Source organism: Lytechinus variegatus, chromosome 5 (assembly GCF_018143015.1).
Source record: "Lytechinus variegatus isolate NC3 chromosome 5, Lvar_3.0, whole genome shotgun sequence".
NCBI lineage: Eukaryota > Metazoa > Echinodermata > Echinoidea > Temnopleuroida > Toxopneustidae > Lytechinus > Lytechinus variegatus.
Genome location: NC_054744.1, coordinates 22,746,701 through 22,771,690, shown reverse-complemented (window position 1 = coordinate 22,771,690; position 24,990 = coordinate 22,746,701). Strand labels below are relative to the sequence as shown.

Genomic DNA, 24,990 nt, shown 5'->3' with positions numbered 1-24,990 from the left:
ATATGATGGTTATTCAACAAAAAAAACCCAACATGGTCAAAGTTCACTGACCTTACATGACCTTTGACCTTGATCATGTGACCTGAAACTCACACAGGATGTTCAGTGATACTTGATTACTCTTATGTCCAAGTTTCATGAATCAGATCCATAAACTTTCAAAGTTATGATGGTAATTCAACAGATACACCCAATTCGGCCAAAGTTCATTGACCTTTGACCTTGGTCATGTGACCTGAAATGCGCACAGGATGTTCAGTGATACTTGATTACTCTAATGTCCAAGTTTAACGTACTAGACCAATAAACTTTCAAAGTTATGATGGTAATTCAACAGATTCCCCCAATTTGGCCAAAGTTCATTGACCCTAAATGACCTTTGACCTTAATCATGAGACCTGAAACTTGCACAAAATGTTCAGTGATGCTTGATTACTATTATGTCCAAGTTTCATGAATCAGATCCATAAACTTTCAAAGTTATAATGGGAATTCAACAGATTGACCCTAAATGACCTTTGACCTTGGTCATGTGACATAAAACTCATGCAGGATGTTCAGTGATACTTGATTAACCTTATGTCCAAGTTTCATGAACTAGGTCTATATATTTTCTAAGATATGATGACATTTCAAAAACTTAACCTCAGGTTAAGATTTTGATGTTGATTCCTCCAACATGGTCTAAGTTCATTGCTAAATGACCTTTGACCTTGGTCATGTGACATGAAACTCTAATAGGATGTTCAGTAATACTTGATTAACCTTATGCCCAAGTTTCATGAACTAGGTCCATATACTTTCTAAGTTATGATGTCATTTCAAAAACTTAACCTCAGGTTAAGATTTGATGTTGACGCCGCCACCGTCGGAAAAGCGGCGCCTATAGTCTCACTCTGCTATTAGTGTGGTACGGTATGTCACTGACACAGCTCCCGTAGGACTAGCGTGCCAAAATTGATTTTTTGGTTGTTTTGGCTTCAGAAGGGTCCCCTTAGACCAAAAACGATGGGGTTCAAATTTTCAGACCCCTCCTTCCCTTTGTGGGGGGTCCTTTTTGGCGCCATATTGGCCTGTAAAAAGCCCAATAGGATAATCCATTGTTTTCAACCTTATTTCTCACTTTTCTTCGCCAATTATATTTTTAAGTTGTCTGAGGTGTATGAGAATGAATATTTGATGATGTTGTGATGTCAATGTTTTTTAACTTTTACCATATGGGGGCGGACTTTACGAAAAATGCCCCAAAATTGTAAAAAATTGCCCCCAAAATATTATTTTTCCCTTTTTTGGCACTAAAATTAGGACAAAAGGATTACAAAATGAAATGAATATGTCTTGTTATACAATCCAACAACAGAGGAATATATCACATGTAATGGTTATCATTATTTTTGGTCAATTGATGTAAAAATCATCCCCATTTCAGGATTTTATGCAATGAAAACCTTACTACAACACTAGAGGGCGCCATAACTTATGATAAGCACTTCCCTAAAAAAACAAATTCTAGGCACTGTAATTTTATCAATAAATTTGAAAGCTGACACATTTCAAGAGCAATTATTTCCAATGTCGATTCATAGTATGGGCATCTAATTCATTTTGATTCTACCCCCCCCCCCCCGGGGAAATGGCTGCCTTAGGCTAAAAATAAAAAAAATCCTGGATTCTTTATTTTTGTTACTTAAGTGACCTTAATTTGGTTTCTATTCAAAGATTTTTAAGGGTAAAGAAGTAAATCGGGAAAAGTTACAAGGACCCAGAAATCCAAGATGGCTTCCAAAAATGGAGTTTAAAATGGCTGTTGATACTTTAAATTGACATAGCACATTTTATATGAGATAGATGGAATTGGTGTCTAGACCATGGTTTCAACGATCAAAATTGGGACAAGAATACCGTTTCCTTTTTTTTTATTTATTTAACTTTTGGAGGCCATCTTGCACTCAACATACCGAGAGAGTCGGTGGTCCGGTATGTTAAAAAATCCAAGATGGCTTCCAAAAATGGAGTTTGAAATTGCTGTTGCTGCTTGAAAAACCGATATAGTTTGTTCAATATCCGGGAATATGAATGTGACTACCATGGAAAAGTGAGTCTAATAATACATTAGAATAAGTTACAAGGAGAGTCGTTGGTCGAGTATGTTAAACAATAGAGTATAAAATAGCCACTGTTATTTACAAGTGGACATGTAATATCCATCAAGAATATGGTTTGATGTCTAAACCATGATTTTTAAGTCAGAAAATTAGTTACAACCGTTCGAGTGTTGTGGCCCAGTGGATTGGTCTTTTGACTTTGAAAGGGTCGTGGGTTCGAATCCCAGCCATGGCATAGTTTCATTCTGCAAGAAATTTATCAACATTGTGCTGCACTCAACCCAGGTGAGGTAAATGGGTACCCGGTAGGAAGAAATTCCCTGAATGCGCAAAGAAATTCCTTGAATATGGTTTGATGTCTAAACCATGATTTAGACAAGAATATGGTTTGATGTCTAAACCATGATTTTTAAGTCAGAAAATTAGTTACAACCGTTCGAGTGTTGTGGCCCAGTTGATTGGTCTTTTGACTAAATATGGTTTGATGTCTCGTATTTTTCATAATGTAAACCATGATTTTTAAAGTCAGAAAATTAGTTACAACCGTTCGAGTGTTGTGGCCCAGTGGATTGGTCTTTTGACTTTGAAAGGGTCGTGGGTTCGAATCCCAGCCATGGCATAGTTTCATTCTGCAAGAAATTTATCAACATTGTGCTGCACTCAACCCAGGTGAGGTAAATGGGTACCCGGTAGGAAGAAATTCCCTGAATGCGCAAAGAAATTCCTTGAATGCTAGAGCGCCTAGGCAGCCCACCTAAGGCAGGGGTAATAATAATGGCAAGGCCCGCTGGGAGAACAGTTTTTAGAACTGAAGTGGCTTCCCTATGTAAATATACCTATATTATTAATATCATATCATAACAAGGACAGTCATTGGTCTATGTCGGAAAATCCAAGATGGCGTGAAGAAATCTGAGTCTAAAGTGAATGCTGTTACTTTAAAATGGACATAGTTCATTTAAAATTCACCAAGGACATATAATTTTGGTGTCCACTCAATGGTTTCATGATAATAATGATACTTTCGACTAGTTACAAAGATATGCACTTGTCCATTTTGCCTAAAAATCCAAGAAAGTTTTCAAAATGGCATCTAAAATGATTCCTAAAACTCATTAATGATGGTCAGAGTTCATACAATATTAATATGTGAGGAATAATTTGGATGTCTACATGGTGGTATAAAGGGTCAGATAATACATTCAACAAATAACAAGGATATTTAGTTTTCCATATTGTCTAAAATCCATGGTAGATTAAAAAAAAATCATCAAATGGGTTCTATTACAAACTCACGAATCAATGATAACTTATCCCATACATTTAAGTGTAGGCACCAAAATATTTCTCACAGGTTGGTATTGTTTGAATAATGTCTCCACTTTTAAGTAACAATAGTCATTTTGGAACCAATTTTTAAAAGCCAACTTGGATTTTAAGGCAAAATGGATAACTGCATAGTCATTGTAGCCAGTCCTTAATAAATATTTTTAATTTCAACTCTTGACTCTAGTGTAGACACCAAAATAATATCCCCAGGTGTATGTTTAATGTTCTACGTCCACTTTTAAGTAATAGCAGTCATTTAAGTAATCTTGGATTTTTGATAAACTTGACATCCGACTGTTCTTTCAACTTGAAACAATACTTGATCCTTTAAACTCTAGTGTAGACACCAAAATCAAATCCACAATGTGCATTTCTAATGAAATAGGTCTACTTTTAAGAACCACAGTCAATTTAGACCCTGCATTTTGGAGGCCATATCGCATTTTTTTTACATACCAGACCACTGACAGCCCTTATTTACTTATCCAAATGTCTTATTTGACCCTTGAAACCATTGGTTTAAACACCAAACTGGGGGCCGTTTCATAAAGCTGTTCGTAAGTTAAGAGTGACTTTAAGAACGACTGGTGATCCTTTCTTACGCGGTAAACCATCGCCTATGGTGTATACCATTTACCAAAAGAAAGGATCACCAGTCGTTCTTAAAGTCGTTCTTATCTTACGAACAGCTTTATGAAACACCCACCTGATATCCCCCAGGCCGATATGAAATGAACTATGTCCGCTTTAACTATCAGCAGCCATTTTAAGATAATTTTTTGGAATTCATCTTTGATTTTTGTACATACCAGACCACTGTCTGTCCTTGTAACTTATCCTTATACAGTGCGTCCCAGAATAAACGAAACCGAGATTTAGCGATCATTTTTCATAACTTAATCATAAATAGAATAGACAAATGACCTATCAATTTAAAGCTGAGAATCTCCTCTTTCATCTGATATTACTTAGGTTATTTCTCATTCACGCATGAGTGAGCAAAAACAATTTGAAGAAAGGATACCAAAAACTCATTTGGCGGGGGGTATCTGGGTTTCAAAAAGAAAACCACATTTCTGAAAAGTTCAATATCTGCTCTTTAATTTGGTGCCTAAATTACAGAAAATGGTCAAGAAATAAAAAAGTTCTGGTCATTTGAAATAAGGCTTGTATTTCCATAATTTCATGAGATAAATGTGTTTCCACCGGTTTCTCACAGAAGCTTTCGTATGGTGAACAAAAGATTTAATGCATGGCTGATCGTCAACAAAACAGAGTGTCGAGAGAGTTTGAAAGCCAGCCTGGAGAACCTCTTCATTTTATGAAATTATTGAAATTCAAGCCTTATTTCAAATGACCAGAACTTTTTTATTTCTTGACCATTTTCTGTAATTTAGGTATCAAATTAAAGAGGAGATATTGAACTTTTCAGAAATGTGGTTTTCTTTTTTAAACCCAGATACCCCCCGCCAAATGAGTTTTTGGTATCTTTTTTTCAAATTGTTTTTGCTCACTCATGCATGAATGAGAAATAATCTTAGTAACATCAGCCTTTTTGATGACATCTTATATTTTCCAGGTATCCTGAGGTCCTTATTCACTCTATCCTGTGTCAACAAATTATTTTAACTCCTAGACCATGGAGTATGAAACTAATTAGGATTCTACATGTAGGGTGGATAATGAGTGAGTCGTATTCATTAATTTTAAGTGAATGGTGGCCATCTTGGATACTATCTTGAAAATAACCACTTTCCCTGATGCAGATTTTAGTATATTATTCCTGAGGTCAATTAGTACTAAAAACTGTTGAAAAACAATGTAAGTTCGAAAGTTCTCTAAACATCACATGTTATTTCAATATATAATAATAATGATGTGGGGGGGGGGGGGTAAAAAAATATATTTATGTGTTTCTTTCTGTCTATCAGTAATTGGAAATTCGCCGAGAAGTATATAATTGACAATTCGAATTGAAGTCCTTTAATCGTAAATTGTACTCTAGAACGAGTGGCCGAATGGTGAAAGTTGTATGCCAGTCAGTTGGGGGGGAGTAGGGGATATGGTTGGTAGGATGCTCGTCTAACTTGAAGCCTTCAGATATAGGCATTCTAGCTGTCTAGGGATGATAAAATACCATGAAACAATTCATTTTTTAACCGGGCGCAAAATTACTAATACTCCTGATTTTAGTGGGTCTTGTTATAGGTGACCACCCCCCCCCCCCCACCTCAGGCAGTGGGTGAGGGTGGGGAAAATTGGAACCCTACCATTTCCTGATAGATTGGACCCAAGTGAATAAAAAACAAAAACAAAAACAATTTCGGCACAAAAATCCTGCAGGAGCTGTGTCATGATATACTGTACCACACTAATATCATCATAAGTTATGGCGCCCTCTAGTGTTGTATTCAGGTTTTCACTGCATAAAATCCTGAAATGGGGGTGACTTTTACATTAATTTACCAAGAATAATCATATAAATTACATGTGATGTATTCCTCTGTTATTGGACTGTACAACAAGACATATGCACTTCATTTTGTAATCCTTTTGTCCCAATTCTAGTGCCAAAAAGGGGGAAAATTATATTTTTGGGGTAATATTTTACAATTTTGGGGCATTTTTTCGCAAAATCCGCCCCCTTATGGCAAAGTAAAAAAATATTGACATCACAACATCATCAAATATTCATTCTTGTACACCTCAGACAACTTAAAAATATAATTGGCGAAGAAAAGTGAGAAATAACGTTAAAAACAATGGATTATCCTATTGGGCTTTGTACAGGCCAATATGGCGCCAAAAAGGACCCCCCACAAAGGGAAGGAGGGGTCTGAAAATTTGAACCCCATCGTTTTTGGTCTAAGGGGACCCTATTGAAGCCAAAACAACCAAAAAATCAATTTTGGCACGCTAGTCCTACGGGATGACACACCGTACCGCACTAGGCTTGTCTACGAAAAAAGTGTCCTCTCTGTAGTTGGCACGAAAGTCGTTTTGCTATGGAAAGAGAAAAACACTAGAGAGTGGAAAAGCTTCACTGAGTGAGTCTAGCAACATCATCTACTTACTATTTCATTCCCTTCTTCTTGAAGCAACTGGCAACTTCCATTATAAACCACGTATAATTAATAACTGTTGCCTGATGTTAATTAACAATACTCCTGTTTTTTCTACACTCCAACCAGAAGCTACTTATAACTCACCTTGAATTATTACGATATATATTTGTTCATTTAAAACATGAACGCTCTTCATAATTATGTTTGTCACTATGTCAACGATCGTTAATCTGTTTAAATACTACAGTGTAATAATTTTGAGTGCTTATAATGCATTTTGTTTGTGTATAATATAGACATATTAACATTCTGATAGCATAGATACTTTTTTTCTATCTGATGTTATTAACATAAACATTCTGATCTCTTTTTTGGCCAGAAATAACTCATGTCTCTAACAATGGCTGTACAATTACAATCTATATATGCTTTTGGAACATTTCTTCTGGAGTGAAAGGTTCAATCCTATTGATATTTTAGCTATTCAACTCCTGTGGTTAAATTCGCAATGCTTGCCGATACATTTTCTTGAATACCGATCATTGGGTTTCTTGTTTTTGGGCTTGTCATCTTTTCTATATGAGGCTATTTACCACATGTAACATTTACTCACAAAATTATGTAATTCATATACATGTTATTTGAGTATATATTGCATTTTCTATATGCAATATTGCATGATTTGTCGATAGCAGGAGATAGGTCTTCTTGCCGAAATTGTTCGGCTCTTGAAGTTGTCTTGCTCACAGATAAGCCTTGCTTGCCGAAATTCTTCAGCTCGCCAAGTTATCTTGTTTGGCTCTCTTAGCCTGTCATGCTCACTGTTTACGCATCTCCCTTTTTTCTTTTTCTTATACCAATTATAGCTATATCACATAAAGATGTTCATACGAAAGTAAAATATTTACTATTTTGACTTAATTGAGAAGCTTTTAGGATTTTGTACTTGCATGATTCTCAACTAGTTTCTTAGATTTCTGTGTTTCAATTTTCTTTTTGACCGTACCTATACTTATACAATAATTTGGCTGCAAATCTGTTGATTTATTTGCAATACAATGCTCAGGACAACATTTTCTGTGCATGAATTGTTAATATTGAATTTATCTAAATATATTTTTATTACTTTGGATGTTTCATCCAACATTATTGCCGTTTTTTCATGGCTTTACATGTATTTGGTATTATTGTTCAGTCAGTGCGTCTTACAATGTATTTTCTCTCTACATGTATTTTGTGTCTTAATGAAATTGCCATTCTTATTACTTCTTGGTTTGAAATCAATTCAATTCTACAGCATTTATATGTTAATCACTTTTTATAGCATTTCATTGTATTGTTACTGCCTTACACAGTCTTTTCTTCTTGATGGTTGCTCAACAGTATTAAAGAGTTCGTCTTTTGATAGTCAATTTCAATCACCTCCACACATTCCTTTCTACATTTATTTCATTGTATATGGGTAATGAGTACATTGACGTAAATGACCGTGGTGATCTCCCACGGTATTTAAACCTCCAAACACCTGATCTTTTATTTGACTTAGATTCCAACGATGTACCCTTACACAAATTATTGTCCAGATACTTTTCAGTTGACAACATCATCAGTAACTCATTGAAATCAAAGGACGAACTCTTTCTCATGCACCATAATGTGAGAAGTCTCAATAAGAATGTGGATCACTTTCATTCTCTTATTCACCATCTCCATTATGGTTGCTGTGTTGTTGGTTTATCTGAGACCTGGTTGAATGATTTTCAATACTCTCTTGTTTCTGTTGATGGGTTTACCTTTTATTCTAATAACAGAGAACATAAAAGAGGGGGAGGGGTCGGGTTTTACGTGTCTAATAATTTAAATGTCAGAGAACTAAAAGAGCTAAATGAAATGTCTGATTTTATTGAATGTATTTTTATTCAAATTGAAATGCCTGACAAGAAGAAAATGGTTGTTGGCGAAATATACAGGCCTCCAAAAGGTAACACTCAAGATTTTTTGGATTGTCTTCAAAACTTACTGTCATCTCCTGTTCTTTACAACAAGAATGTCTTTCTTATGGGCGACTTCAATCTAGACTTATTGCATTGTAACACTGTTTCTTCTTGCCAGGAGTTTCTTAATGTCATGTTATCTAGCTCTTTTATACCCTCAATTACCAAACCAACTAGAATTACAGACTCGTCGTCAACTTTGATAGACAATATTTTTGTAAATAGTTTATCTAGTACGTCATCTGGCATTTTGGTGTCTGATTTGTCAGACCATTTCCCAATTTTTGTTGAGGTGTTTTTCGGCAGAGATAAAAATAAATCTGCATCAATTAGTGTTCGAGACATATCAGAAGAAAATTTAAATAGATTTAGGGAGAGATTAAATGAGATCGACTGGAATGTAATCTATAACATTCAAGACCCGGATATTTGTTTTGACAAATTCTTGGATCTTTTTATGTCTACTTATAATGCTACAATCCCCCTTAAGAAGTTTTCCCGCTCCACATATAAAAAGACACCGAGACTCCCCTGGATCTCTCAATCTCTCCTTAAGTCTATCAACCGTAAAAACAATTTATTTTGCAAATACAAGAAACTGCCTGGTAATGATAAACTTAAAAGGAAATATATTCGATATCGTAATGTACTGACAACTTCCCTACGTCTCGCCAAAAAAATGTATTTTTCTGATCAATTCAACAAGTACAAGAACGATATTTCGAGTACGTGGAGGGTGATAAACAAGGTCCTACGATCAAACAAAAAGTCCGAACCAACAAAAGAAATTTCACACAACGGGAGAATTATTCAAGATCCTACTGAAATAGCCGAGTTGTACAACGATTACTTTGTTCACATTGGTACTAATCTCTCAGGGAATATCCCTGAATCTGATAGAGAATTTACATCGTTTTTAAAGAATCCTAATCCGCAATCTATTTTCCTTACCCCTATAGTCGAATACGAAGTTAAAGATATTGTAAATAATTTAAAATGCAATAAGAGTCCTGGTGGTGATGGAATAACAAATTTTCTTTTGAAAAGGGTAATTAATGAAATACTCTCACCTTTGACATATATTTTTAATCTATCATTAGTAAATGGAGTTGTTCCTTGCAATATGAAAGTAGCAAAAGTTATACCTGTTTACAAAAAAGATGATAAACGAGAAGTTTGCAACTATCGTCCAATTTCACTTCTCACTTCCCTTTCAAAGTTATTAGAAAAGATAGTATACTCACGCTTAATCAAATTTTTAACCGACTGTCAAATATTAAGTGACTCTCAGTTTGGTTTCAGGAAAAAACATTCAACCGTTCATGCCTTACTTTCTTTTATTGACAAGGTGGCATGTGCTGTCGATAAGTCATTACATACTGTTGGTATATTCCTGGACCTTTCAAAGGCCTTCGACACGATCAATCATGATATATTGTTATATAAATTATCACATTATGGTATTCGTGGGAAGGCCTTGGACTGGTTCAGGAGCTACCTCAGTTCTCGTAAACAATTTGTTTCTTATACAGGTATAAATTCTAGTTTGAAATCAATATCTTGCGGAGTACCACAAGGATCACTCCTTGGTCCCTTACTTTTTATTCTTTACATTAATGATTTTAAGAATTCTTCCAATATTTTGTCATTTATTTTGTTTGCTGATGATTCTAATCTTTTTCTGTCTCATCGTGACCCACATACGCTACTTAATACTTTGAATACAGAACTTCTATCAGTTCAGTCTTGGATTAGAGCTAACAAGTTGTCACTTAATGTTAAGAAAACTAATTTTATGATTTTTAGTAATTCTCTCAAAAGTTTACCTGGTCAAGTAGTCATGGATAATGTAAATTTATTACAGGTTGATTCCACCAAATTTCTTGGGCTCTATATTGATCATGATTTGTCTTGGAAGTGTCACATTAATTACTTGAGTAAATTGACTTCTAGGAGTATTGGTATTTTAAGCAAGCTAAAATTCTTTTTCCCTGATTATATACTATTAAACTTATATATGACTCTCATTTCATCACGATTAAATTATGGTATATTGGCTTGGGGTAATACAAACAAGACTGTATTAGAAATGTTATTCAAACTACAAAAGCGGGCAATTAGGGTAGTTAACCAATCTGACTTTTATGCACACACAAATCCATTATTAATAAAAAACAAAATCCTGAAAATTCATGATCTTTACGAATTTCATTTGGGTACATTCATGTTTCAACTCTCAAAAGATGATTTACCGGAAATTTTTTCTTCCTTGTTTCAAAGAAACAACCTTATCCATTCTTACCCTACCCGCCAAAGGGACTCATTTCACCTTCCACGTACTCGTACGTTATTTGCTCAAAGAACAATTGTATTCGAAGGACCAAGGCTTTGGAATAATCTTCCAATCGAAATAACTAGCTGTTTATCTTTAAGTATGTTTAAATGTAAACTGAAATCATTTCTTTTGTCCAGTTATGGACACCGTTAAGACGCACTGGCTGAATATATGTAATATATTTGATTTGTACCTTTTTAAAGGTATAATGTGGTATATATTTTTTTTCATTCTTCGCTCATCCCCCTCCTATATTTCACATTGTTCACTTTTCCTCTTATTCTTTACCCCTTGATTTTGTGCTAATGTTTGGCTTTTCCTTTGTAGTATAATGATTCTTTAGTGTCCGATCTCCTTACGAACTTCATAATTACTTTAAGGAACCTGCAGACACTACAAGCTCTGCTTTTCATGCAGGTTCCTTCATATTTCACTTTATTTACTGCCATTATCTTTGTATTTTTCTATGTAACCAAATGTATTTCTTGTATTATGTTATTATTTTGTTATCTTGTGAAGTATGAAAATAAATTCAATTCAATTCAATATGCAGGTGAGACAAAAATGGAAATTATCAAAAATGAAATATCACACACTTATAGATGATTAAAACAATAATTGGGGATTCTATTGATTACATGCTTTGCCTTTCAGGCAATTAAATACTTTGCCTTTCAATCATTATATATTATATGTTATCAAGCAATTCACACATTAGAGTCAATCATTCTTGAGCTATTTGGGGGAAGAGATTGTAATTTACAGACACTACCCTGGAAATACCATTTGGGATATGGGCTCTACCAATTAAACCATCCTATTGAATTGAATCACTTTACCTAACCATAATAACCCAGTTACTTATTAGGGGCTGTAAGAGACATACATGTACATTGTGCGTGCATATCTTTGCGGTTTAATTATCAACAAATGCAATTCCTCCAATTTCTAAGAAATAATAGTCCAGTCAGTCGATTTGTGAAATCATTGGCAATGGCGAGAAGAATAAATATATGACTAGATCTATACAATAATAATTTCTGTTATTTCATTCACTACCAAACAGGGTTACCAAACTCATCAATCCCAAATGAAATATCCGCCTTTTTTCATTAAAGAGACTGTAGAATTATTATAAATTTTTTTCTTATGAAACAGAACACTCAACCTCATATAACGTTATTTGTTTGAATATGGAGCACAATGAAAGTTTAGCACCTACCTTAACACAACTAATGGCTTTATCATAGGCTTTAATCAGAGCAGAATCATCCCACAGGTCTGAGTCATTGTCACTCTGCAACAAACAAAAATGGACAAAATAAAGTACAGAACTTTATCATACATGTACACCATCTGAATTCTGAACCATCATATGCGATTCCAATTTCAGAGAAAATAAACTTCAAAGTTTACTATAATATGGACTTTTGTCCTAAACCTTACAAAATATTTATTGCTAGAAAATTATATGGTAGGAAATACCAAGCAAGACAAGTGCTTCACATTGATGTCTGTATTTTCACACAGAACCGTGAAATAGAAAACAGGGGCAGCGGAATGGTTTTCAAAGTGGGGGGCAATGCTAAAAATCACAATCATATGTTAATTTTCACATTTTTGTACACGGTTTTTGAAAAAGCTGCACATAAAATCACAATCCTATGGTCATATTTTTACGTTTATGTTTGGAAAAAGGTAGGGGATGAAGTACCCCCCCCCCATCCGCAGCCATACCCTAAAATGTTTTATCCTTGTCACATTGCATCGGGAAACTGTCCCCATCCCCATGTTGAACGAGCACGATTTTATTTTGTGAGGGGACGGTATCATGAGTATGATATGCTGTTGGAGCTATCCCCACTGCGTGCCAAACGAACTGTGTATCCCATAGCATAGGGATTGTGTCACGAGTATACTATACTGTTGAAACTGTCCCCACCGCCGTGAAAATCAAACTTGATTTCCCATTGAGTGGGGACTGTATCACGAGTATATAATAGGGAGAGAACCCTAGTGTATATACAGTGTGTTTCATTTGTGTGTGTGTTATCATTTTGCTACAGAGCTGTGCGAGAGTTGGGGACTGTGTTCTGGAGAAAGGACGTGATTTTCATGCGTTCTGGTAGGTGTGATTCTAATAATCCCCACTTTTGGATTTGGGGACTATATCATGATCATGCCTAAATTTCACTAGCTAGTAAACTGTCTTTATCTACTCGTGAAAATGGGAAACAGCATAGCTGGAGGTAGACAGCTGGTAGCCATCTGTTTCGAGGAGTTTTTGAACGTTTTTTTTTAAATTTCTCCTCGTACACAGACGGCTCGCTATTGTGCAGCCACCAATGCAAAATCCCCCTGTCGGGGCTCTTCAATTTTTGTCTTTAATGAATAAAATTTTTGAAAATGCGACCAAAATGCAAATTAATATTCCCTCTTGGCATTAATTGACAAAAAACAGAGAAAAATCAAGTTAAAAGGAACAAAAATAGTGACTTATCTCGGCTGTCGCCCAAATTCACTTCCCTGTTTTATCCGATCTTAAGTACATAAACACATGGCCATTGAGTCCCCTGTACAGATCCCGCTAGAACTTCGGTCTCTGTATTTGGTGAGTGAAGCCAACGGAGTTCAGCTGAACAACCAACATAACGGAGACCGAAGCTTTTGGTCTAAGCTGGAGGTACAAATTCCATTTGGTGTCCAGTTCCCATTCCCAAAAGCACGGAATGGCCAACCGGGGTAAGAAAAACTGAAAAACATATGATGGTGGGCCCCAAGTCTGCGCACCTAACAATTTGAGTTAAGATTTAACCAAATTCCTTCTTATTTCACAAAATCTTTCATCGCATCAATAATGTTCCTTATATTATTAGGCACTTCAGGTGAAAATTAGGAAAGACTGTTCCAGCATATTTGATAGGCTCACAATGAGGCCCTATATCTACGATTCACAAAACTGTTTGAATTTTCAAATTCCGATATCTAGAAGTCGAGTTATTGTCATCTTTGTGATGAAAAAACAGGGCGTTTTGTGGACAAAAGAAGATTGCGAAATCTTATTATTTTCTTTGTTTTGGGCATGGCACATTTATAACACATAGCTTATGGGGAATTGTACAATCTTTTAATATATCTTAAAGTACTCAGATTGATTTGACATATTGGCATATGATGTCTTTGGTTCAAGGGCAACTACCCCTGGACAATTCCCCCACCCCCCGACAATTCCCCCACCCCCGGACAATTACCCCCCATCCCCGCCCGGACAATTACCCCCCCCCCCCCCCCCCCCCCCCGGACAACTATACTGTAATACTGTAAACCTATGCCTATTTCGGGGGTAATTGCCCTGTGGTAGGTTTGTGCACAGGGTAAACATGACTTGATTTTGATTTTCTTTGCTTGAACATTAGAAATTAAGTTTTCAATTAATATAATTTGTAATCAAAGAAGAGAATTAAAATAATCTTAGGATTTCTTGAAAAAATAAAAACAGATTGATTTCAATTGTCTATTATCTCATTATTGTTATTGTGGTCTCAATAAAATTGTTGATATTATTATTGTCTCATCATCGTTTCATTATTGTCCAAATTTTTATTATGATTATTATTATTATCATAATAATAATTATTTTTTTTTCATTAATATTATTTTCTAAATAATTATTACAATAAAAATTACTATCATTATAGTAATAATTGTTATAATTATTTCATAATAATTATTAGTGAAATAATAATTAATATTGTCTCAAAAATTATAAGGCCTTTAATTATAATTATGATTATTTTTATAATTATAATTAAAATAATTTGATGACAATAATTATTTTTGATGACTTATCAATATTACTGTCTCAGTAATTATTACAATTATAATTACTTACATTATTATTGTTATCATTATAATTCTTTTATAATAATTATTATTGTATTGTCTCAATAATTATAAGGCCTTTAATCATAATTATGATTATTTTTATAATTATAATCATTTTTATAATAATCATTACTATTGATGACTTATCAATATTACTGTCTCAGTAATTATTACAATTATAATTACTTTCATTGTAATTGTTATCATTATAATTATTTTATAATTATTGTAATAATAGTTACAATGTATCATTGTCTCAATAATTATAAGGCCTATAATTATAATTACTATAATTATAATCATTTCTACAATTACATTTATTTTTATTATGAGTGTTGTTATGATTAGTATTGATATCTCATTAATATTATTGTCTCAGTAATTATTACAACTAAAAGTACTATCATTATAATTGTTATCATTACAATTATTTTATTATAATAATGATTACTGTAATAATAATTATTATTGTCAATAAATACTAGAATTGTCATTATCTATGTAATTATAATTATTTTATAATTATTACTGATGTCTCATTAACATTGTCTCAATAATTATTACAATCATAATTATTATAATTATAATTGATATAATTGAAATCCTTTTATAATAATTATTATTGTAATAATAATTATTATAATTGTCTCAACATTTATTGTCTAATTATTATTAATGTCTCATCACTATTGCCTCATTATTGTCTTCAAACTAATAATTAACACCAAAAGGTCCATAAATCAGATATCAAATTCATGAAACACATCTTAAACATGTTTAAATTCAAAGGCTTTCTGTGCCATTTAAAAATACGACTTCCGTTGACAATTCCATATTCTATGCACTCAGACGCATTGATACAAAACAATCCCTTATCAATCAAAATTCTTGAATTTTACTCGCAGTTTTTTGTCTTAATACATATTTCGCAAAAAATCTACAAATTAATTTTCAAAAAACAATTCAAATTTCATAATAAATAGAGCTCAAATCGTAATTTAAAAAAATATATACAACGAACAAAACGAAATGTGTCTGAAAATCCAGACTAATCTCGATGCCCATCGCAACGGGGATGACGTCACACACAGCTTCTCACGATCGCGCACACGGTCAAAACTACCCTGCTCGATCGTCAAGTCAGATTCGCAAACGCCTCATGACACTCAAATTTGAAGCTCATATTCGGAGTCTCTCTACGGACCAAATTCGATTAAAATTTCACAAAATGTTCTCAAATTATGAAAACACTTACCTGATTTTCTTATTTACGAGATAACTCATACATCTACTTGATTTGCTAGTTCAGCCCTCTGGACTGCCATACCCGAATAGAACTCCCAAGGATTTAAAAAGCGCGAGCGCGCCCTCTCCCGTTCAGGCTTACTACCCATGATCACCGCGCAACTAGCGTCCATCTTCCTCACCTTTCGCAAGCCCATACGTTGAAACATGTTGCTACGCAAGGCGGAGGGTCGGTGGGAGGGTATCAAGTAGATGTATGAGTTATCTCGTAAATAAGAAAATCAGGTAAGTATTTTCATAATTTACTTCAATAACTCCATACATCTACTTGATTTGCTAGACCAGCACGGACTCAAACCGTAGGGAGGCATGTTTTCAATTGTAAGCCTAAGAAAATTTAAAAGAAAAAACAAAAACAACGAAATTTAGGGAGAGGGGGAAAAAGCCGCAGCTGCTTTAAGCGCCGAAGCAGCAAATCTCGCCTCGCTGGACGGAATGTCCTTCAAGTAGAAAGAAGTGAAGGAGTTAGTTGAGCGCCAAAAGGCGGCCCTCAAAAATGTCCTCGAGAGGAATGCCCTGTATACTCAGGAATACTAAGTATCATGGGCCCTCGGCCTAGTGTCAGGAGAACAACATCACCTGCTGACTAGAGCGTAAGAATTGAAATTTGTTGAAAATTTCAACAAGAATCGTGATCGGAAAACTGAAGCTTTTAAGGCTCAGTAAGTGATCAATCGACCAATCTGAGAAGGCGAGATATCTCAGAACCCCTACCGAAATTTAAGCGTGCCGCTTGCTAGTAACTAGCATGCGACTAGCAGGGCACTCGCTTAATAAGCGAGTGCATGCTAGCGAACAGTCCCTGCTCGCTAAAAGATCGCTTAACTATTACTCTGCACGCATATCACACGCTTATTAAGCTAACCGCATGCTAGTTACTAGCATGCCGCAAGCTTGCGCAAGCTAGTCGCACGCTTCCCGCAAGCTTGGAAATTTCTGTAGGGGAAGCCTCCGCGTGGGAGAAAGCGCCCAGAATTCGATATCTGTCTCAAATGCGTGAGGGCAGAAATCTGCAGAATTCTGATAGAGAGCTGTGGTAAAAAGTTACTAGCGGTCCGAAGGGGACTAGGAACGACGGAGAGTAGGGATTTAGGAAGAAAACCACTCGTAAGGCAGACAAGGGTCGAGAAAGCGACTGAGTGCCATCCTGTTAATAAGGAATGCCGCGGACATGTTGCCTATGTAGAATAGAGCAGTCTGGTCAAAACAGCTCAACCGGGCGTGTCAGGGATACAGCGCGGTACACATCACGACAAAAGTGTGTTAGACCGAGTGATCGAGAGAGAACTCAGGATCCCCTTTCTCCCATACTGATTGAAGCACCCATCTGAGGGTGCAGTGCCCGCGGTGGAAGAGGTGGCTTGGCTCAAGCCACCATCGCCGAGAGAGCCCGTGAGGCTAGGCTGCGATGGCTGTCCGCTGGGCGGGGGAATCCCTAGCAGCAGCAAGTGTACGCCAGAGGGAGCTGGCGAAAAAAAAAAATCTGTCACGATATTACGTGTAAACGACCATCAAGAGATGCTCTAAACGAACAGACATCGCCAGATATGATACCTCAACCGTTACATTCCCAACGGAATCGAATGGGGTAGCAACGGCCCTGTCCTATCAAGTTAGGGACGGAAACTGGCTAAGAGTGTCGAAGTCCTCGCTTGAAGAAACAAGCGAAGGAGACTTGAGGAAGTAATCACAAAATTTCCATCAGTCTGCGGTGAGAACCAGTTGTTTATGAAAACAGTCACAAGGCCTGTTTCTCAGGTGATCGTAAGAGCGAGCACCGCCGGCGCCGGTTGCGGCAGCGTGGAACAGTCCGATATCGGTAAGATAAGGAGCTCCAAAAAGCTGCGGGGGGGCGGCAAAAATGACGCCCTAAGCAGCGGGGGATGAGAATCTAAATTTCTAAAAGAAGAACTCCAGTGAAGTAAATCACTTACATGGAGAGGCTCATCCACAGTCGGCCCGAGAGAAGGCGGGTCGTAGTGATCGTGGTTAGGAAGGCATAAGCATACATCCATCCACTGTTACATCATCCTCGGTCGTGCGGTGACCCTGGCCACATGCCTTGCATGGAAGGAGGATGAAAGCAGCATGCGGGGCGACTCGAGTGTGCCGTGAAAAAATTTCTAAGAAGAAGCCGATTCGACTAACGGGCACGGTAAAGACATCCACCGTAGACCACTCCGCACAAGGAGGGAGCGGCGGAGACGCCCGCAAGATTGACCCACATAGAGGGCAGTCTATAAGATAGACAGAGCTCGACCGATGGTCTGGCGGTGTACAGTTTGGTGTGAACTCGCCGACCCGGTACGGTGGGTGTGCCCAGAAAGTAGGCATAGAATGCCGACAGAGAATCCTGGGGCTTTAAACAAGTTTGAACGCGCGTACATAGCCAACAATCTCATGAGATGTACGGCGGTTACTTTCCTCCGAGATGATGTTTACCCAACCGGGAAAGACTCGGGGAACAGCTGTGAATGTCAACAGGAGGGATATCTAGCATATGAAAAGCTGATTCCTTCCACGTATTCGGTGCGGGTGCTGCCGGCGGTGTCCGGGGGGACGACCGGTGATGGCAGCTCGGGCAGGGTTCGTACGAGCCGCCCGAATACGAGACAAATAGGTTAACATAACCATAATGCACCGGGTGGTGAAGGCATAGCGATTATTAAGCACAGGAGAACTTTTAATCGCCGTGACATTCAGATCCGATATACATACTCATAAGCTCGGAGAGCTATGAGATAGTGAGACATACCGCTGAGCGGTGATGGTGCTCATATCAGAGTCGCCCTCTCTTCAGCGGCGATCGCTGGAGAACGGGTGTCTGTACTAGCCCTGACTCTGGCGTTGCAAGGGTAGGAGCTAAGTAAGACAGGGCACCCTTACTTTCGAATAGAAAGTGAGGTTCAGGCCAGAAAAGCGACGGTCCCGTCGCCTGGGCGGACGGTCCGCGGACGTGATAGGTTGTCCTCTCAAAGCAGCAAAACATTCTCACGAGAGAAGTGCGGCATGCGGTATGTAAGAGATTCATACCTCCAATCTACGGGCCCGCTTAGGGGGAAGAATGGAGAGAGTTACCGCTGAAGGAGTCGTCGCCGTATGTGAGCTTGACGTAGAGGGCGAATTCGGGAGTACCTGCATAATAATCGCCCCCCCCCTGCCTCTGCCTTCTCGCTAGCCTCGAGAGGCTTGAAAAATTTCGAGACGGCGGCGCCGGAGCCTGGCGCTTCCGGGCAGCAGCAGAGCGGGGGTGGGTTTACACCCACGGAGCTGGCGGCTTCCTCGTCGTAGGAGCCGCCTCGTCTAGAGCGACCCCGTCAATCTCCGAGACCCCCAATTCGGCCGATTGAGCTCGGAGCGCCTGAAGAGGCGGGGCGAGAAAATATGGACTCCCTTGCTTCATCAATACCCCCGCTCGGAGGGTAGATGTGAGGTAGATACTTGTCAAGCAGCGCCTGAGCGCTTACTGAAAAGTCGACCGCGGGATAGGGGTTGTCCTCGTAAAGGGAGTCTCGCTCTATGGACTGAACCGGGGGGTTGTCCAGTAAGCGCCGGGGTGGCCCCGCGTGTCGGCTGGGACACGTGCTCTGAGATCGACGAAAATGCTGGAAAGCACACGCGATCTTGGGGCACCCGGTTAGTCGGTGCACTGGCTGGCGATTTAACAGAATCGCTCGAGGATTTCCCGGGTGTCTGGTGGTTATTGCCCACTTGTCTCGCTTGATGCTCAGGGGCATCAGCGGGGTGAGTAGACGTCGAGGGTGGGGTGAACCCGCACTACTCAAAAGCAGAATGTAGCAGCATGAATAGCTGTAACATCTGACCACCGACACAAGGGTCTGAAGGAGGGACGCCCATGGCAACAGGGCTGGCCGACCTCACCTTCGACCTCTTCTTCTTCGCGGCCTCCGCCGGTGTGGCCGGGGCAGAAGAAGGCACAAGAGGCACGGGTGATTTCTTACGATTTGCCGCCCCTGGCAGGGCGGCCGTCAACAATGAAACTTCACCCGAATCTGACGGGGTCAGATTGTGGTCACAGTCTGATGTGTGACGCCTCTCGCGGTAGCAGAATGTAGCAGCATGAATAGCTGTAACATCTGACCACCGACACAAGGGTCTGAAGGAGGAACGCCCATGGCAGCAGGGCTGGCCAACCTCTCCTCCGACCTCTTCTTCTTCTTCTCTTTCTGCGGGCTCCGCCGGCGTGGCCGGGGCAGAAGAAGGCATGAGAGGCATGGGTGATTTCTTACGATTTGCCGCCCCTGGCAGGGCGGCCGCCGACAATGAAACTTCACCCGAATCTGACGGGGTCAGATTGTGGTCACAGCCCGATGTGTGACGCCTCTCGCGGTAGCAGAATATAGCAGCATAACATGTATGACTGTAACATCTGGCCACCGATAAGAGGGTCTGAAGGAGGAATGCCCATGGCAACAGGGCTGGCCGACCTCTCCTTCGACCTCTTCTTCTTCTTCTTATTTTGCGGGCTCCGCCGGCGTGGCCGGAGCAGAAGAAGGCACAAGAGGCACGGGTGATCTCTTACGATTTGCCGCCCCTGGCAGGGCGGCCGCCAACAACGAAACTTCACCCGAATCTGACGGGGTCAGATTGTGGTCACGATCAGATTGTGGTTACAGTCTGTGTGACGCCTCTCGCGGTCAGGGGCTGGGCGATCTCTCCCGATGCTGTCAACGGAGGACGACTTATACGGCAGAGATCCTGACCTGTGCCGGGGGGAGAGAACCGCACTCTCCCTCCGGACTTCTGGTGACCCGGTAGCCGGTGGGTCGCATAGCCCTATGGGTGCTGCGGCGGCAGGACCTAGTTTAGGCTTGGAAGCCTTGGCTACCACTTTTTCCTTTGTCCGAGACCGTGGCACCACAGTCTCGGGCTTCCTTCTCTTAGCATCCGACCGCAAATTCGGAATGCTGATCGACGCACCCTCATACTCACCGCCGCTGGGTGCTCACCGCGGCGTCCCTCCTGCTCGCCTGGAGGCGGCCGACTTCTGTAACTTGCAATCGGGGCGGTCCCCGTGGAGGGCACCAGGTCCTCTGGGGCTGTGTTAGTCCCATTCAAAGATACCTCTCTCTACCCTGAAAAAGGAAAAACAAGAATTTTTCTTTTTCTTTTTTTTTTTTTTTACAAAGATCTCGCTTAGATTAAAAGTGGAGACCGGAGTGGTCTTTCCCTCCTCCTAAAAGGAGTTTGTTTGAGCAAACAGAACAAAACAAGAGGGGAGGGGTAGGGAGGAAGAAGAACCTAAGAATAGTTTAGGTATCTGCCTGTAAGAAAAAGGAGGTCGGAGACTTTGAAAAAAGAAACTCCTACAAGGTTCCCCTACTATATTCTCTTTTTTTGTGCCCGAAGGAAAAATTCGAAACAAAAATTCAAAAATGAATGCAAGTTCAGAAGAGAACGAAGTTTCCACCTGCGAAGAAACACAAAAACAAGCATTTCAGAGCAGGAAGAAAAGGGATTGAGAGACAAATAATTCCAGATAAGAGAAATTTTACGATAATTTCCAAGAGGAAAAAAAAGTAACCTCCTGTGGAAAGGTAAAGAAATTCAGAACAGGAGGAAGAAGGAACGTCTCTAGTAACGATTCCAAGAGGAAGAACGACACAGTAAATCCTCAAAGGGAATCGTAGAGCCCGCCTGTCGAAATAAAAAAATATATAAGACTAGGAGGGAAGAGGGAATTGAACGAAGAAAACAATTCCGGGACAGGTCAAAAAAAAATTTCTAACAGGAAGGAGACCCCACCTGTAAAGAACAAAAAATTTTTTTTTTTTTTTTTTTTTTTAGGGGGGATTGAATAACCAAACAATCATCAGGTATAATTGCGTAAGCCGAATTAAACAATCCCCGAAGCGTCTGTGAATAAAATATTAATCAAGAATTTTATTCAGAACAGAAGGAAAAGGAATTGAGCTTTAAGATCCGCCTGTGAATAAAATATCAATCAAGAAATTTATTCAGAACAAAAGGAAAAAGGAATTGAGCTTTAAGATCCGCCTGTGAATAAAATATCAATTAAGAAATTTATTCAGAACAGAAAGGAAAGAGAATTGAAGAATTAATCAATCAATAATCAATCGAAAATCTTAATAAATCAATTCCAGAAAGCAAGGAAGGAACAGAGTTGAAGATCCCAACCTGCAAAAAGAAATAACAATAACACCCTCGACAACAAAGTGTAGAGGCTGTCTAGAATTTAATTCAAAAACGGCACCAAAAGCCACCACGCTTTGAACGTGAAGAACAATAACCATGACAGGTGGTGAAGGCTTGCTGCCACGTAGGCAGGCCAAGCCCGGTGCCTCGCGAACGCGCTAGCGATGCGGCGCGACGAGAACTCAAACGTTAGAAAAACAATTTAAGTGTCTTCCAAAAACATGTCTAAAAAGTCACGCCAAGTGTAAATTCTGAACACAATCTTACACACAAATGGAAAGATTGAAATTAAAAGGGAGAAAGCACCACAGATAAGCGAAAATAAAATACCAAAGCTCAAAAAGATTTGAGCTCTTAGGAGACTTATCTGAGCACGTCTTGACAGGTGGCTTGCCGAAAGCAAAAGAGGAAGATGGACGCTAGTTGCGCGGTGATCATGGGTAGTAAGCCTGAACGGGAGAGGGCGCGCTCGCGCTTTTTAAATCCTTGGGAGTTCTATTCGGGTATGGCAGTCCAGAGGGCTGAACTAGCAAATCAAGTAGATGTATGGAGTTATTGAAGTAAATATATAAACTTATAAATGACCAAAGTTATCAAGAGATCTGATGATTACAAGAAGGAAATTTCAAGCAAAGAAAAATAAATACTTCGATATTAGGTCCTTCCCTCGCAAGAAGGTAAGTGTAACTCTGTGTTATAGTATTTCCGACGTTTACCGAAGATGTTCGAAGCAACTGCGAGAAGTTTTGACCAATCAAAATCACGGAAATAAAGGAAGAAAATGACTCTGTCTTTTCGGCCAAAATCCGAATGCAACTCAAGCACTCGGCCGAAGTGCCGAGCGGAGCGAACTGTGTGTGTTAGACATACGCCTGCCATTCACTGCAATGCAAAAATCGACGTCTAGCGCTTTGTCCGCGCGATCGCGCGCCCGACTGAAGTGCCTAATATTATTGTAAGTGTACCAAATTTCTCATGAAAAAATGAAAAAAAAGGAAAGAAAATATAGGATTTTCTTGAAAAAACCTCAGGCTGTCATTTTCAGATTGAAAAAAAAATGGTATCCCATGTCTGCGCACTCATTCACTTTGCACACGATTCAGGAATTTTGTGGCATCACACAAAATGCCCTAAAATCTAAATTCATTATTTTCCCATCATTTTGAGTCAGATTTTTTAGTGAATATCTGTCTATGTATTGCATGTGTAAAGTTCGTACTAGTTGCGTATCTTTTCTTACTAGAAATAGAATCGCGCAGATACACGGGTGCGCAAACTTGGGAGACCGCGCAGACATGGGGGAACTGACCATAATTCAGATTGTCTTTTGGAACACCACCCATATTTCAATATGTGGGGCTGGAGTAAGTTTGATTTCAATCGACTGCGTCTACTACCACTAGTTAACCAGTCCATACACCACGGCAAACCAAATTGCACTTCTAAATAAGTTCATGTGCATTCTTAAAGCCAAATGTGTTAACTTCGAAACATCCAAGCAGAATTTCCTACCTGATCAACCCTGAAAACCACGTCGCCAGAACGTTCAGCCATGTCGCTCGGCCCGGAGCTCGGATATCGTTTCACAGATGCGATATGCATTATATGCAGAGCATGGATCGATATGCATGCGCGCGCCTAGCCTCGATTCAGTTACGTTCCTAGCTAGCTAGCGCAGCTAGCTAGCTAGAGCTCTAGCTAAAGGCTAGTTTCAAGGACACCATAGTAGCGTTTATCTGCTCTGGGGCCCGTTGCAGAAAGAGCTGCAATCAAACGCAACTCTAAAAATCATGCGTAACTTGATTTTCAACCAATCAACAGTGCGCATTTTTGACTTGCGATTGATTTTTGACTTTCGTGTAAACGCAACTCTTTCTGCAACGGGCCCCAGTACTGTGCGACTTTATTGGGCTTTGCTTTGTAGAAGTGGAATGCCATTTGAAAGCTAACAACTTCCTACAAAATTTTACTAAACGCATGCCCGGCCCTCGTCCCACTCCTCTCCCTGACCATTCATTATTTGATCCAGGCTGAAAATATTTTTATCTCAATACACCGAGTACAATTCACTGAGCAAAACGCCGAAAATTTCATCAAAGTCGGATAACAAATAATAAAGTTATTGAAGTGTAAAGTTAAGCAATATTTTGTGAAAACAGTCATGTATATTTACTAGGCGAGCTGATGATGTCACATCTCCACTTTCCGTTTTCTTAGGTTATTACATAAAATCATATTTTTTTCATTATTTCATACTGTGGGAATAAAATGTCTCCCTTATAACACTCATTCAATGAACAAGGTTATGATATAACCTTGTTCTCACTTACATCTCCATGTGTGGGAAAATAAGGGTGGCAATGTTTGGCTTATTTTCTCTTTTTCTATGGGACAAATGCTTGATTTTCTTACACTGTCAGTTTTCATTACATCTATTCATCACATAACTTGGCTCTTATGTAAATTTCATTTTGTAAATTTTTTTCTTGATTAAAAATAGAGATTGAAAAATGAAAATTTTCTTGCCATATTACTTTCCACCAATAGAGGGCGTACACAAACATATGCCCAAAATTTTCAAGTTTTTCAGTGCTCTGGTGAATACAAAAATTATTCATAAGTTACTAATGAAAAATAAATTGCAACTGTATGGAAATTAGTAATTTTGGTCACAAAAGTGATACTTTAATGATTTTTTAAAGTGTGTGCTCAATACAGCATTGGCATACCATAGTCCTACCTGTAGATTCTCCACAGGCAGGATGGTAGCAGTGAACAAGTGCCTTATAATGAAA

General features: G+C 38.8%; 1 protein-coding gene across 1 annotated transcript in view; it reads right to left on the bottom strand.

Annotated features, from left to right (window-relative positions):
* LOC121415748 (survival motor neuron protein-like) overlaps positions 1–23,790 on the bottom strand; it is a 30,833-nt gene extending 7,043 nt beyond the window's left edge. Inside the window, exons 1-2 of the mRNA XM_041609079.1 lie at positions 23,708–23,790; positions 12,051–12,125 (exon numbers count right to left, since the gene is read on the bottom strand). Of these exons, the coding sequence (XP_041465013.1) occupies positions 12,051–12,125; positions 23,708–23,749 (117 nt within the window). The 5' untranslated portion in view covers positions 23,750–23,790. The remainder of the gene's footprint in view (positions 1–12,050; positions 12,126–23,707) is intronic.
* Between the last annotated feature and the right edge of the window lie 1,200 nt (positions 23,791–24,990).